General features: G+C 45.5%; 1 protein-coding gene across 4 annotated transcripts in view; it reads right to left on the bottom strand.

The window, feature by feature from the left end:
* SGSM2 (small G protein signaling modulator 2) overlaps positions 1-16,836 on the bottom strand; it is a 551,979-nt gene that overhangs the window by 128,800 nt on the left and 406,343 nt on the right. For all 4 annotated transcript variants that reach the window (XM_030185728.1, XM_030185727.1, XM_030185730.1 and 1 more), the window contains one exon: positions 15,324-15,452. In XM_030185728.1, coding sequence (XP_030041588.1) covers positions 15,324-15,452 — 129 coding nt within the window. The remainder of the gene's footprint in view (positions 1-15,323; positions 15,453-16,836) is intronic.

Here is a 16,836-nt window from a genome sequence, read left to right as displayed (position 1 = left end):
TCTCCTTGAAGGTTATCAATAGAAATCAAACAAAATAAAACATGGAAAAGAAAACAAGATGGTGCTAACAGTCAACCTATCGGGCAGGAAGAGAGTGCCGAGAGTGATACGTGAAGAACCAGAGAGAAATAAAGAGTACAGGGGTGCACATGTTGAGTCATAACAATAAAGTATTTTCCTTTTGCTTGCAAACCCTGTGTGTTTGACTGTGTTTGTGACAGATCCAAGCCACACCCTCAATCGAATTACCACAAATGGCAGCAACACTGGGATCTCAGCTGACTACACTTACCTCCAGGGATTGGGGCCTCAGTACAGCTGGGGTGAGGGAAAAGGTTTTGCAAAGGCTAAAGAGATTAGTGCTGCCTTAGAAAGCTTAGGGAAATAAAAGAGATAGGAAGGCTGAACAAGCAGGATTTGGTTTCTCAGGGGTTCTGAAGAGTGGAGGAGTGGCCTAGTGGTTAGAGCACCGGTCTTGCAATCCAGAGGTGGCCGGTTCAAATCCCACTGCTGCTCCTTGTGATCTTGGGCAAGTCACTTAACCCTCCATTGCCTCAGGTACAAACTTAGATTGTGAGCCCTCCTGGGGCAGAGAAATATCTAGTGTACCTGAATTTAACTCAGCTTGAGCTACTACTGTAGTGCAGCAAGTAAAGTCTGGCTTGGAGTGAGCAGGAAGACTGGCCAGGAGAACAAAAGACAAAGGTATGTGTTGTTGCTTCAGACTGAGCTAAACAGCCAAGTTCTGACAAGCCTTCACATACGAAGGGTTTGCAAGCAAAAACGTGCACCATTTTACTGTTTCTCTCTGGTTATTCACCTATCACTGTCAGCTTTCTCTCCCAGCTGAATACAGTGACAGAATACTGTCTTGGGTCCCCTCTGGACATAAGAACATAAGCGTTGTCATACTGAGACAGATTGAAAATCCATAAAGTCCAGTACCCTGTTTTCCAGGTCACAAGTACCTGGCAAGTTTCCAGAACAGTAAAACAGATTTTATGCTGCTTATCCTAGAAGTACGCAGTGGATTTTCCCAAGCCCATCTTAATAATGGCTTATAGACTTTTCGTTTAGGAAATTATCCAAACCTTTTAAAACCCCTGCTAAGCTAACTGCTTTTACCATATGATCTGGCAACAAATTCCAGAGTTTAATTGCACATTGAGTGAAGAAATATTTTCTCCGGTTTTAAGTTTACAGTGTAGTAGCTTCATTGTATGCCCCCTAGTCCTAGCATTTTTGGAAAGTGAGTCAAATCTACCCATTCCACTACACTCAGTATTTTATAGACCTCTATCATATCCAAGCTTAAGAGCCCTAGCCTTTCCTCACAGGGAAGTCATCCCATCCCTTTTATAATTTTCTTTTCACTTCATCAAAAGCAAGTACTTTCTGAATACAATTCATACCTTTATCTCATTCGTATTCACAAAGAGCCTAATGGTTAGTGCAGTGGGTTTGCTCCTGGCAACCTGGGTTTGATTCCCACTGCAGCTCCTTGTGACCTTGAGCACGTCACTTAACCCTCCATTGCCCCAGGTACAAAAACTTAGATTGTGAGCCCCCTAGGGACAGAGAAAGTACCTGTATATGTGTACAGCGCAGCGCTGCGTACGTCAAGTAGCGCTATAGCTCAGCTTAGAAAGGAGTCCTCTTCCTTAGGGATCTCCCTCCAGAAAGCTTTTACACTCGAGTCTCCTCCGCTCTACATTGTCTCAAGGTATTTAATTCAGGCCTGGTCTGAGCCCCACCTCTCTGACTTAGCCTTGGAGAACTACTTCCACCTGCTGTAATGTGGCTTAACTGCACCATCGGTGAGGGAGTGCTCTTCATTATACAACTCACTCCCTCATATCATAGTTGCTCATTGTTATTGTTTTCTATCTGTAATTTATAAACAACAGTTGCATAGCACATTGTTCTTTTTTATAGTTTAATAAAAAGATTTAAATATAAAATCATAAGTGTTTACGGTTTCTGCAGATGAGGACAGAGCTCATGGGGATGGGGCAGGGACGGAGACAGAACCCACAGAGACAGGGAAGGGACAAACTTTGGCCCTGTGTCATTCACTATTCTGTGGCATAAAAAAGTAAAACCTTACGTATTATAATTATGCTCCTGAGTGAGGAATCCTGTGCAGAAGGAAGGGATCCTCAGGAGCTTAGCCTAGAATGGGTGGCAGAGCTGGTGGTTGGGAGGCGGGGCTAGTGCTGGGCAGACTTATACGGTCTGTGCCGGGGCTGGTGGTTGGGCGGCAGGGATAGTGCTGGGCAGACTTATACGGTCTGTGCCGGGGCTGGTGGTTGGGCGGCAGGGATAGTGCTGGGCAGACTTATACGGTCTGTGCCAGAGCCGGTGGTGGGAGGCAGGGATAGTGCTGGGCAGACTTATACGGTCTGTGCCAGAGCTGGTGGTGGGAGGCGGGACTGGTAGTTGGGAGGCGAGGATAGTGCTGGGCAGACTTATACAGTCTGTGCCAGAGCTGGTGTTGGAGGGGGGGTTGGTGGTTGGGAGGCGAGGCTAGTGCTGGGCAGACTTATATGGTCTGTGCCGGGGCTGGTGGTTGGGAGGCAGGCATAGTGCTGGGCAGACTTATACAGTCTGTGCCAGAGCTGGTGGTGGGAGGTGGGGATAGGGCTGGCCAGACTTATACGGTCTGTGCCCTGAAGAGGACAGTACAAATAAAAAAGTAGCACATATGAATTTATCTTCTTGGACAAACAGGACTGGATGGACCGTGCAGGTCTTTTTCTGCCGTCATCTACTATGTTACTATGTTACTATGAGTGGAAAGGGGAAAGTTTGCAGATAGTAATTGTCTTCCTGAAGGAGGCAGTATGGGGAAAACATTAAATGGAAAGCTTTATAGCATGTGTACAGTCTGGTTCTTTGTTAAAGGGGAAGGAGTCCTTAGGAGAGTTGGGGGCTCAGTTTCAAAAGAGAAAAATGTACAAAAAGTGGCATAAATCTGCATTTGGACATTTTTTTCACAAAAACATCCAAATTGGTATTTTCAAAACCAATTTTTAGACATTTTTCTATGAAGTCCATCAGAAGTGTGTTCAAATCACCAGGGGGTGTTCCAGGGGCATGATAAGGGCATTCCTAACACCTGGACACTTTTCTGCCATAACGGAACAAAACAAAAACATCCAGGGTTATAAGTTGGTTATTTTGGTGTCAAGATGGCGCCGTGAGCGGACGTGTTGGAGCGAGCTCCTGCCTTCTACTTGCTTGAATTGAATTATTTACCTGCAATATTTCCAAATGCCGCACACCAAACGTAAGGGAACGACCCGAGGGATTACCCTTCATCCCACGACGTCTACCCCGGCAAGTGGAGGACTAGAACGCTTCTTCCCCGCATTATCCCGTAGAAGCGGAGCGGAATTCTTAGCGGGTGGAACCGGTGAAGCGAGTCCCCGCAGGAAATTGAAATATCTTTATCCCCGCCTTCCTCTACGACGCCTCCATGCCCTGCAACTGCTCTGAGCACGACGGGGTTTCTTTCGGAGCCCGTAAAGGGTTATTCCGAAGAGCCCAGAAGGGAGTCTAACTCAGCAAAGACAACTGCAGCTGCAGAAGAGACGGAGGTGAGCCTGGGCAAGATTTGGTTGAAATTGTTGGAAATAGAGACAACTTTGAGACAGTCCTCGGAAGAGGTAAAGATATTAAATGTAAATGTACAGGAGGTGAAGAGCTCCCTAGATTTGGCAAAACAAGAATTTTCCTCAAAAATTGAAGCCCTAGAGAGAGAGTCAAAGCAAACTGAGGACTTCAAGATGGCTGTGATAAAAGATAATATGGAACTTAGGAAAAAACTGGAACAGGTAGAAAACTTTAATAGGAGATTAAATCTCCGAATATTGAATTTTCCAAGAATATTGGGAGAATCCCCAAGAGATATATTCCAGAGATATTTGAAAGAAAATTTAAATTTTCCCCAAGAAGCTTTCCCACCTATGAATAAGATTTATTATATTCCTAGCACGATGAAAAAAGTTGGAACAGCGAATATTTCAGATCTGCAAAATGTAACAGCCATTTTGGAGCAAACAATTGAGGATTCACCTGAAAGAGGGACGTTGATAATTTCCTTTGTATTTCAGCAGGATTTAAATGCTGTAATGCGCCTTTATTTTAAATCAACCAATCGTATCTTCGCCGGCCAAAAGATCTGGCTGTATCCAGATGTGACTAAATCTACACAAGAAAAACGGAAAAAATTTCTCTCAATGAGGCCGAAAGTATTGGAAATGGGAGGTTCTTTCCTCCTGGCTTACCCCTGTAAATGTGTTATTAAGTTAAACCAAGTTAAATATATTTTTTATATGCCTGATCAGCTTCAGACTCTACTAGACAACAAACAACGATAGAGAGTTGTGATATAATGGGATTCACGGAACCATAAAAATTTTCCTTTATATGTTATCTTAATGTATATCTTCACTATATTCCTACCCCCCCTTTCTAAAATAGGGGTCTAAGGAAGCCAATATTATTTGTATTTTGCTTGTTTAAATTCTTCTAGTTCTTTATTGAACGGCTGTATTACACTTTGCAGTTAGATAAATTTCTGTAATAGTATATAAAACTCAATAAAAATTATTCAAAATAAGTTGGTTATTTTGGTCTAGACCTGTTTTATTAATGAATAATGAAAGTGCCCCAAATGACCAGATGACTACTACAGGAATAAAGGAATGACTCCCTCTTACTCCTTCTGTGGTCACTAACCCCTTCCCACCCTGCAAAGATATTAATGAAACGGTTCTACTACTACTTATCATTTCTGTAGTGCTACTAGACGTACGCAGCGCTGTACACTTGAACATAAAGGGACAGTCCCTGCTCGACAGACTAATTAGGACAAACAGGACAAATAAGAGAGAAGGGAATTACAAAGGTGGGGATGATAAAATAAGGGTACTGAACAACAACACTGGTGGAATATAAGTTGTGCAGCAGAATTTTAAACAGATTGAAGAGGAGAGAGATGGCTAAGTGGGAGACCTGTGAGAAGCAAGTTGCAATAGTCCAAGCGAGAGGTGATAAGAGTGTGGATAAGGGTTCTGGTAGTGTGCTCAGAAAGGAAAGGGCGAATTTTGGTGATATTATAGAGAAAGAAACGATAGGTTTTAGCAGTCTGCTGAATATGTGCAGAGAAGGAGAGAGAAGAGTCAAAGATGACTCCCAAGGTTACGAGCTGATGAGACAGGAAGGATGAGAGTGTTATCCACAGAAATAGAGAATGGGGGACGAGGAGAGGTCGGTTTAGGGGGAAAGATAAGAAGCTCAGTCTTGGTCATGTTTAGTTTGTGAGACATCCAGGCAGCAATGTCAGACAGGCAGGCTGATACTTTGGCCTGGATTCCTGCTGAAATTTCTGGTGTGGAGAGGTAGATCTGGGAGTCATCAGCATAAAGATGATACTGAAAACCATGGCATGAGATCAGAGTACCAAGAGAAGAAGTATAGATGGAGAAAAGAAGAGGTCCCAGGACATATCCCTGAGGAACACTAACTGACAGTGGGATAGAAGTGGAGGAGGATCCACCAGAGTATACACTAAAAGTAAGACGGGAGAGATAAGAAGAAAACCAGGAAAGAACAGAGCCCTGAAATCCAAGTGAGGACAGTGTTATCAAGGAGTAGACTGTGATCAACAGTGTCAAAAGCAGCAGATAGATCGAGAAGTATGAGAATAGAATAGAGACCTTGGGATCTGGCCAGGAATAGGTCATTGGAGACTTCAGCAAGGGCTGTTTCAGTTGAATGAAGGGGGCAAAAGCCAGATTGAAGTGGATCAAGAATAGCTTGAGATGAAAGAAAGTCAAGGCAACGGCGGTGAACAGCACGTTCAAGTATCTTGGATAGGAAAGGGAAGAGGGAGATGGGGCGATAGTTGGAAGGACAGGTAGGGTCCAATTAAGGTTTTTTAAGGAGTGGTGTGACAGGTAGGGTCCAATGAAGGTTTTTTTAAGGAGTGGTGTGACTACGGCACGTTTGAAGGCATCAGGAACAGTTGAAATGGAAAGTGAAAGATTGAGGATATGACAGATAAAAGGGATGATAGTGATAGTGTTAAGTAGATGGGTGGGAATAGGATCAGAGAAACAGGTAGTTAGTTTCGAGGAGGAAAGAAGATGTGCAGTTTCCTCGTCAGTGATTTCAGAAAAGGAAGAAAAGGAGGCAGGGGTTGGGGGTACATACCAGCCTCTATGACAGCTTGAGATGTTATGGCCAGTCCTCTTACAGTAGCCTAGTGGTCAATGCAGTGTACTGTAGAGAAGGTGACCCAGACACAAACTCAACTCTAACTATTACACTTGTGGTGGAAAGTGTCAGACCCCCAAAACCTAGTGTACCCACATATACTGTAGATGACACCTGCTGCCATATGGATTATTGTAGTGGTATATAGTTGGGTACAGTAGATGTTTTGTGGGTTTTGAATGGCTCACCATTGGGAGCCCCACTGTTCTGCTGGGATGCCTGTGTGGCCAGTCTACTAGGAAAGCTGGCTCTTCCTTTGTTCCAATGGTTTGATTTTGTGTTTTTCACTTGGACTTTTTTTTTTAATGGTCCAAAAAAAATAGAGGTACTAAGTATAACAACATCTAGGAAATGGTCATTTTAAAAGAAAAAAGATAGATGTTTTTCTGTTTTGAAAATGGTCATTTTCACTACTTGATTTTTGGATGTTTTCAGCAAAATGTCCAAAGTTGGATTTAGATATCATATTGAAAATGCCCCTCTTGGTGGCTTAAGCATGAAGAAGGGGGAGGGAAGGGGGAAGAGGGCCAGGTAGACAGAGCACCCACTTTTAGAGCCATATTATTTCCAAATTGTGCTAAGTTCCCAGAGGCAAACTCTGGACGGGCGGGTGACTGAGCCTGGGCAGGGGAGTCCAGGGATTGACTGTAGTCATGCTCGCATCCCCCGACAACAGTATAAGCATCCCTAAAAAGGATACTTTTCAATACATTCTTAAAATCTATCAAATCGATCAACATCCTTAAATCGGCAAGCAAAGAATTCCAAAGCCTCGGACTTACATTTGACCAAGCATGATTTCTTATGTATGTTTGTTTGACACATCGTAAGGAAGGGATCGTAAGGACAGCAAATGGAAGTAGCTATGCAAGATGTAGTGTTATGAATATCGAGAACAATATTTTAAATTTCACCTAGGCAACTGCTGGAAAGTAAGGACATTAACCTTGAAGTAAAGTGCTCTTGAAATGGTATCCCCAAGAAGAGCCTTGTAGCAGCATGCTGTACCACCTGAGCTCTGATCATAGTTAAGGTCATCCAAGGTACAGAGCACTGTAATAATAATTATTGTAATGTGATCTATGCACATCTCCCCACAGCACAGATTAAAAGACTTCAACACTACAGAACTGTGTAGCCAAGAGATTTGATCATGTGTCTTCTGTGCTTTCTGATTAAATTTCACATGTCCCTTAAAATCCTTGCAGTCTTAATTAGGGAAAGGGACTTGATATACTGCCTTCTGCTGTGGTTTTTGCAGCTACAATCAAGGTGGTTTACATAGTATATACAGGTACTTATGTATATCTGGGGCAATGGAGGGTTAAGTAACTTGTCCAGAATCAGAAGGAGCTGCAGTGAGAATTGAACCCAGTTCCCCGGGATCAAAGTCTGCTGCACTAACCACTAGGCTTCTCCTCCACTAGCAACATTCCATGTAGAATCTCAAATAAGGAAAGGGAAAGGGGACTCAAATCAGCTCTTTTGCCAAGCCCAGGACTAATGCATTACAAATTCACTTGTCAATCGCCCTTTTTAAAAAAAAAAAAATTGGTCCCTATGCTCTGGAACAACCTATCGAGTCATCTGTGTAATGAAGAATATTTTCCTAAATTTAAAACCCTCCTTAGAACTCACTGTTTTCATCAGGCTTTTGGCTAAACAGATCCATTCCTCTCTTGGCCGGCCCCTGGAGTACAGTAACTATTATTCACTCTACGCCGGCTGTAAAGAGCAAATACTCAAAAACCTCCAGACAGCTCAAAACACGGCAGCCAGACTAATATTCGGCAAATCAAAATACGAAAGTGCAAAACCCTTACGAGAAAAACTACACTGGCTCCCACTCAAAGAACGCATCACGTTTAAACTCTGTACTTTAGTCCATAAAATCATCCATGGTTACGCCCCAGCCTACATGTCAGACCTAATAGAACTTCCACCCAGGAACGCAAAAAAATCTTCTCGCACTTTCCTCAACCTTCACCCACCAAACTGCAAAGGCCTGAAATACAAATTAATGCACGCATCTACCTTCTCCTATATGAGCACGCAGCTCTGGAACGCGTTGCCACGCAACTTGAGAACTGTCTAAGAACCGACAAACTTCAGCAAACAATTGAAAACCTCTCTTTTCGACAAGATATACAACAAAGAGCAACACATGTAACTGTATAACCTCTGACTTATCCAGAAATGTTTTATACTATCTTTTTCTTTATTACTATCATTTAATCCAAAACTCTCTGTTAATAATAAATGTATGTTCCCCTCTATTTCCCACATCCACGCTGAATTGTAAGCCACATTGACTCCGCAAAAAGTTGGAATAATGTGGGATACAAATGCAATAAATAAATAAATTATTTATTTATTTATTGCGTTTGTATCCCACATTTTCCGACCTATTTGCAGGCTCAATGTGGCTTACAGAGTTTGGTTATGACATAATCATTCCATGATATCAGATACAATTAGTAATGTTCAAAGATTAGGTAAGGGAAGAGAGAAGGAAGGACTGTAATAACTGTGTGGATTTATTTTAGTACTCCTGGTATGAATGTACGTATTCTGTTCTGTCAATATTGGCCTTCCTTTTCTGATTTATGTTTTGACTACTCCGCTTAGACCTTTCTGTAATGAAATATGGTATAAAGCGAAAGCTACATACCTGTAGAAGGTATTCTCCGAGGACAGCAGGCTGATTGTTCTCACTGATGGGTGACGTCCACGGCAGCCCCCTCCAATCGGAAAGTTCACTAGCAAAGGCCTTTGCTAGCCCTCGTGCGCCCATGCGCACCGCGCATGCGCGACCGTCTTCCCGCCCGAACCGGCTTGTGTTCGTCAGTCCCGTATGTAGCAAGACAAAGACAAGGGAAGACACAACTCCAAAGGGGAGGCGGGCGGGTTTGTGAGAACAATCAGCCTGCTGTCCTCGGAGAGTACCTTCTACAGGTATGTAGCATTCGCTTTCTCTGAGGACAAGCAGGCTGCTTGTTCTCACTGATGGGGTATCCCTAGCCCCCAGGCTCACTCAAAACAACAAACATGGTTAATTGGGCCTCGCAACGGCGAGGACATAACTGAGATTGACCTAACAACTTATCCAACTAACTGAGAGTGTAGCCTGGAACAGAATAAAAAATGGGCCTAGGGGGGTGGAGTTGGATTCTAAACCCCGAACAGATTCTGAAGCACTGACTGCCCGAACCAACTGTCGCGTCGGGTATCCTGCTGCAGGCAGTAATGAGATGTGAATGTGTGGACAGATGACCACGTCGCAGCTTTGCAAATCTCTTCAATAGTGGCTGACTTCAAGTGGGCCACTGACGCTGCCATGGCTCTAACACTATGAGCCGTGACATGACCTTCAACAGTCAGCCCAGCCTGGGCGTAAGTGAAGGAAATGCAATCTGCTAGCCAATTTGAAATGGTGCGTTTCCCCACAGCCACTCCCCTCCTGTTGGGATCAAAAGAAACAAACAATTGGGCGGACTGTCTGTTGGGCTGTGTCCACTCCAGATAGAAGGCCAATGCTCTTTTGCAGTCCAATGTGTGCAGCTGATGTTCAGCAGGGCAGGAATGCGGACGGGGAAAGAATGTTGGCAAGACAATTGACTGGTTCAGATGGAACTCCGACACTACCTTCGGCAAGAACTTAGGGTGAGTGCGGAGGACTACTCTATTATGATGAAATCTGATGTAAGGGGCCTGGGCTACCAGGGCCTGAAGCTCACTGACTCTATGAGCTGAAGTAACTGCCACCAAGAAAATGACCTTCCAGGTCAAGTACTTCAGATGGCAGGAGTTCAGTGGCTCAAAAGGAGGTTTCATCAGCTGGGTGAGAACGACATTGAAATCCCATGACACTGTAGGAGGTTTGACGGGGGGCTTTGACAAAAGCAAACCTCTCATGAAGCGAACAACTAAAGGCTGTCCTGAGATCGGCTTACCTTCCACACGGTAATGGTATGCACTGATAGCGCTAAGGTGAACCCTTACAGAGTTGGTCTTGAGACCAGACTCAGACAGGTGCAGAAGGTATTCAAGCAGGGTCTGTGTAGGACAGGAGCGAGGATCTAAGGCCTTGCTGTCACACCAGACGGCAAACGTCCTCCACAAAAAGAAGTAACTCCTCTTAGTGGAATCTTTTCTGGAAGCAAGCAAGACACGGGAGACACCCTCCGACAGACCCAAAGAGGCAAAGTCTACGCTCTCAACATCCAGGCCGTGAGAGCCAGAGACTGGAGGTTGGGATGCAGAAGCGCCCCTTCGTCCTGTGTGATGAGGGTCGGAAAACACTCCAATCTCCACGGTTCTTCGAAGGACAACTCCAGAAGGAGAGGGAACCAGATCTGACGCAGCCAAAAAGGAGCAATCAGAATCATGGTGCCTCGGTCTTGCTTGAGTTTCAACAAAGTCTTCCCCACCAGAGGTATGGGAGGATAAGCATACAGTAGGCCTTCCCCCCAATCCAGGAGGAAGGCATCCGATGCCAGTCGGCCGTGGGCCTGAAGTCTGGAACAGAACTGAGGGACCTTGTGGTTGGCTCGAGATGCAAAGAGATCTACCAAGGGGGTGCCCCACACTTGGAAGATCCGGCGCACTACTCTGGAGTTGAGCGACCACTCGTGAGGTTGCATAATCCTGTTCAACCTGTCGGCCAGACTGTTGTTTACGCCTGCCAGATATGTGGCTTGGAGCAACATGCCGTAACAGCGAGCCCACAGCCACATGCTGACGGCTTCCTGACACAGGGGGCGAGATCCGGTGCCCCCCTGCTTGTTGATGTAATACATGGCAACCTGGTTGTCTGTCTGAATTTGGATAATTTGGTGGGACAGCCGATCTCTGAAAGCCTTCAGAGCGTTCCAGACTGCTCGTAACTCCAGGAGATTGATCTGCAGATCGCGTTCCTGGGGGGACCAGCTTCCCTGGGTGTGAAGCCCATCGACATGAGCTCCCCACCCCAGGAGAGACGCATCCGTAGTCAGCACCTTTTGTGGCTGAGGAATTTGGAAAGGGCATCCCAGAGTCAAATTGGACCAAATCGTCCACCAGTACAGGGATTTGAGAAAACTCGTGGACAGGTGGATCACGTCCTCTAGATCCCCAGCAGCCTGAAACCACTGGGAAGCTAGGGTCCATTGAGCAGATCGCATGTGAAGACGAGCCATGGGAGTCACATGAACTGTGGAGGCCATGTGGCCAAGTAATCTCAACACCTGCCGAGCTGTGATCTGCTGGGACGCTCGTACCCTGGAGACGAGGGACAGCAGATTGTTGGCCCTTGTCTCCGGAAGATAGGCACGAGCCATCCGAGAATCCAGCAGAGCTCCTATGAATTCGAGTCTCTGTACCGGGAGAAGATGGGACTTTGGGTAATTTATCACAAACCCCAGTAACTCCAGGAGTCGAATAGTCATCTGCATGGACTGTAGAGCTCCTGCCTCGGAATTGTTCTTCATCAGCCAATCGTCGAGATAAGGGAACACGTGCACTCCCAGCCTGTGAAGCGCTGCTGCTACTACAGCCAGGCACTTCGTGAACACTCTGGGCGCAGAGGCGAGCCCAAAGGGTAGCACACAGTACTGGAAGTGACGTGTGCCCAGACAAAATCGCAGATACTGCCTGTGAGCTGGCAATATCGGGATGTGTGTGTAGGCGTCCTTCAAGTCCAGAGAGCATAGCCAATCGTTTTCCTGAATCATGGGAAGAAGGGTGCCCAGGGAAAGCATCCTGAACTTCTCCTTGACCAGGTATTTGTTCAGGGCCCTTAGGTCTAGGATGGGACGCATCCCCCCTGTTTTCTTTTCCACAAGGAAGTACCTGGAATAGAATCCCAGCCCTTCTTGCCCGGATGGCACGGGCTCGACCGCATTGGCGCTGAGAAGGGCGGAGAGTTCCTCTGCAAGTACCTGCTTGTGCTGGAAGCTGTAGGACTGAGCTCCCGGTGGGCAATTTGGAGGCTTCAAGGCCAAATTGAGGGTGTACCCTTGCCGGACTATTTGATGAACCCAATGGTCGGAGGTTATAAGAGGCCACCTTTGGTGAAAAACTTTCAACCTCCCCCCGACCGGCAGATCGCCCGGCACGGGCACGTTGATGTCGGCTATGCTCTGCTGGAGCCAGTCAAAAGCTCGCCCCCTGCTTTTGCTGGGGAGCCGTGGGGCCTTGCTGAGGCGCACGCTGCTGACGAGAGCGAGCGCGCTGGGGCTTAGCCTGGGCCGCAGGCTGGCGAGAGGGAGGATTGTACCTACGCTTACCAGAAGAGTAGGGAACAGCCCTCCGTCCCCCTTAAAAACGTCTACCTGATGAGGTAGATGCTGAAGGCTGCCGGGGGGGAGAATTTGTCAAAAGCGTTATCCCGCTGGTGGAGCTGTTCTACCACCTGTTCGACCTTTTCTCCAAAAATGTTGTCCGCTCGGCAAGGGGAGTCCGCAATCCACTGCTGGATCCTATTCTCCAGGTCAGAGGCACGCAGCCATGAGAGTCTGCGCATCACCACACCTTGAGCAGCGGCCCTGGACGCAACATCAAAGGTATCATATACCCCTCTGGCCAGGAATTTTCTGCACGCCTTCAGCTGCCTGATCACCTCCTGAAACGGCTTGGCTTGCTCAGAAGGGAGCTTGTCCACCAAGCCCGCCAACTGTTGCACATTATAATGGAGGAGAAGGGCGCAACAGCTCTCCCAGAATCTCTGGAAGAACGGCCCGGAGACTCTCGTGCAGAGCGGCTGTGGAGAAAGACTGAGAAGCCGATGCAGGCGTCGAGGTCAGAGTCTGTTCCGGGCTTGGAGGCGGTTCCGGGCTGTCCAAGGGGGAGCGCATCGACACCTCCTGAATAGAGGGTGAGCGGTCCTCCCAGTGCCGATGCCTACTGGGTGCCGACTCCCTCGGCGACCCAGAGCTCTCAGTACCGAGACGGGAAGGAGACCGGTGTCGATGCTTCTTGGACTTCTTCAAGCGAAGCATGTCACCGGAGCTTCCCGGTACCGACGAGGACGTAGAATCCAACCGTCGATTCCTCGGGGCCGAGGCCGAAGAAGGTCGGTCTCGGGGGGGCTGTACCGCAGGAGCCCTCAAGGCAGGAGGAGACCCACCCGAAGGCTCACCGCCACCAGCAGGGGAATGGACAGCCCTCACCTGCACTCCAGACGAAGCACCACTGTCCGATGACATAAGCAATAGCGGAGGTCCCGGTACCACCGACGTCGACGCAGCCTTTCGATGTCTCGGTACCGACGATGCAGGAGGTAGAAGCCTCGATGCAGTCGATGCCGATGCAGAGGTCGAAGACTTCGATGCTGTCGACGTCGATGCACTCGACGAGTCCTGTGCTGTTGTCGTCGAAGAACCCGAGAACAACGCGTTCCACTGGGCCAATCTCGCTACCTGAGTCCTCTTTTTCAAAAGAGCACAAAGACTGTAGGCCTGCGGGCGGTGCCCAGCCCCCAGACACTGAAGACACGAAGCGTGCCTATCAGTGAGCGAGATTACCCGGGCACACACTGGGTGCACTTCTTGAAGCTGCTGGAAGACTTCGATGACATGGGCAAAAAAATCACGCCGGCGAAATCAAAATTCGCGATGATGACGAAAGGCACCAAAAAGAAGGGAGAAAAAACCTGTACCGAGGCCAAATAGGCCGGTCCCGAAAGCGAAAGAAAACTTACGCGGGGAAAAAGCTGGAAACATGGGAAAGGGGTAAAGACCGGAAAGGTCTTTTTTTTTTTTTTTTTAGCGAAAATCGCGAAGACACGCGAGGTCAACTTGAGGGGCACGAAACGGCGCAAAACACGACCGTCCCAAGCGCGGACAAAAGAAGACTGACGAACACGAGCCGGTTCGGGCGAGAAGACGGTCGCGCATGCGCGGTGTGCATGGGCGCGCGAGGGCTAGCAAAGGCCTTTGCTAGTGAAGTTTCCGATTGGAGGGGGCTGCCGTGGACGTCACCCATCAGTGAGAACAAGCAGCCTGCTTGTCCTCTGAGAATCACTGTTCACCCTGGTTGAAAATTGACAAGCAGGAAAAGCAATAAATGCAATTACAGATGTTCTTAGCATGAAGGAATTGTTACCATCTTGAATGACCTGCTATCGTGGAAAATGAACAGAGCAGATGGTTAAAAGACAAACGTAATTTATTGTTAAGAACCAATTAAAAAAAATATATATACACATAAACAGCCCGACACAGGCCGTGTTTCGCCCAACAGGGCTGCTTCAGGGGCTACAAAAGAGATAATAAAATAATGTAAATAAAATAGACATATATATTGTTTGTCATATAGATATGCATCTGATTTAAAATAATATTATCAAACAATCACATATAAACATGTATGTGTACATATCATGCAGAGATTTCAACATAAAATATGAAATAACATTAATATAAAATCCATGAGAGATAAAATATATTGTAATATAACACCAATATCCCAAACAAAAAGCTATGATATTAAAATAAAATAATAGATATCTGTACTGGACTGAAAACATATAGAAAGCATATAAAATATAATATAATGCAAAAGAGAAACCATAGCAAATATATCATTATTAAAAAAACATTAACATAATATGTACATATACATGTTTATATGTGATTGTTTGATAATATTATTTTAAATCAGATGCATATCTATATGAGAAACAATATATATGTCTATTTTATTTACATTATTTTATTATCTCTTTTGTAGCCCCTGAAGCAGCCCTGTTGGGCGAAACACGGCCTGTGTCGGGCTGTTTATGTGTATATATATATATATTTTTTTAATTGGTTCTTAACAATAAATTACGTTTGTCTTTTAACCATCTGCTCTGTTCATTTTCCATCTTGGAGTTTGCAGACCTTTGTGCTTTCTTGGACATTACCTGTTATCGTTCATTTGGAAAAGATCTGATTCCAAAGGTTTACTCAAGTACCCTCATAGTAAAAAGCCATTAAAATGCAGCTCTACCTTTATTCTCTCTATAGAGTTCACAGAGGGGACCGAGAACATGAAAACAGGAACGGACCACAAGGACTTACCCGATCCATCTCTTTCTTGGTAGATCCAAACTTGTAGTGTCCCAGTAAGAATGGCCAGACTTCTTTTCGGATGTCGTGGCTCACACCACCATAATAAACTAGTCTTAATAACTCCAATTCTTTGTAGTTCTAAGAGGGCAGAAGAATGGAAGCATATGAAGCTTGTTGAATATGCTTGCTGGTACATTCCAATATCACCAGGTGCTGGAGTGTTTCTTAAACTATAATTAGCTATGACGGTAAAAGTTATAATTTACTCATCTGAAAAATCTTTTTTTTTTTTTATTACACCAAAAAAAAAAACGACCAAAGGAATGAAATTGAACTAGATCATGAAGCTTGCCCAGAAATAGAAGAATTCTGCAATTTCTTACTGATTTTTACACAGTCCACTGTTAAACATGTGCAAAGGGATCAAAAACATACAGAATTTTTCCCACAGGGAAAGCAGCTTGGCTTAGAGGCTGGAGGCAAGAGAGCAACAATATGTATAGCCTTGTATTTTCAAAGTTATGGAAGAGGTTTTCCAGGGAAATAAAATGCAGGTGCAAATTTCTACAGGTATCCTTTCCCTAACAATTTTCAAAGAGACGCAGGAGGAACGAAGCTGCAGTCAGGTCACCTTTGGATAACATCAGCGTATCTATTTCAGAGATGTGGTTCCTGAGGTGTCACACCAAAGGAGTGTACCAAAGGAACCCATTCTGCCCCTTTGTGTGCCCCTTCATTAGCGCCTCAGGCGTTAGCTTTGATCATAGTGCTGGATGTAGTGGACCACTGGACGTTAGGATATTATGGTGTTTTCTGATGGTGTTATATTATTTAACAGGGGCTTAACTTGCTTATAGGATTGTTTGGCCTATTGTACTGTCTTATAGATAAGTACATAAGTATTACCATACTGGGAAAGACCAAAGGTCCATCAAGCCTAGCATCCTGTTTCCAATAGTGGCCAAGCCAGGTCACAAATACCTGGCAAGATCCCAAAAAAGTACAAAACATTTTATACTGCTTACCCCAGAAATAGTGGATTTTCCCCAAGTCCAATTTAATAATGGTCTATGGACTTTTCCTTAAGAAAGCCGTCCAAACCTTTTAAAAACTCTGCTAAGCTAACCGCCTTTATCACATTCTCTGGCAACGAATTCCAGAGTTTAATTACACATTGAGTGAAGAAAAATTTTCTCCGATTCATTTTAAATTTACTACATTGTAGCTTCATCACATGCCCCCTAGTCCTAGTAACATAGTAACATAGTAGATGATGGCAGAAAAAGACCTGCATGGTCCATCCAGTCTGCCCAACAAGATAAACTCATATGTGCTACTTTTTGGGTATACCTTACCTTGATTTGTACCTGTCCTTTTCAGGGCACAGACCGTGTAAGTCTGCCCAGCACTATCCCCGCCTCCCACCACCAGCTCTGGCAGAGTATTTTTGGAAAGCGTAAACAGAGGCTTCACATCTATCCGTTCAACTCCACTCATTATTTTATAGATCTCTATCATATCT

Source organism: Microcaecilia unicolor, chromosome 13 (genome assembly GCF_901765095.1).
Source record: "Microcaecilia unicolor chromosome 13, aMicUni1.1, whole genome shotgun sequence".
In the NCBI taxonomy this organism is placed as follows: Eukaryota; Metazoa; Chordata; class Amphibia; order Gymnophiona; family Siphonopidae; genus Microcaecilia; species Microcaecilia unicolor.
This window is presented reverse-complemented; position numbering and strand designations above follow the sequence as displayed.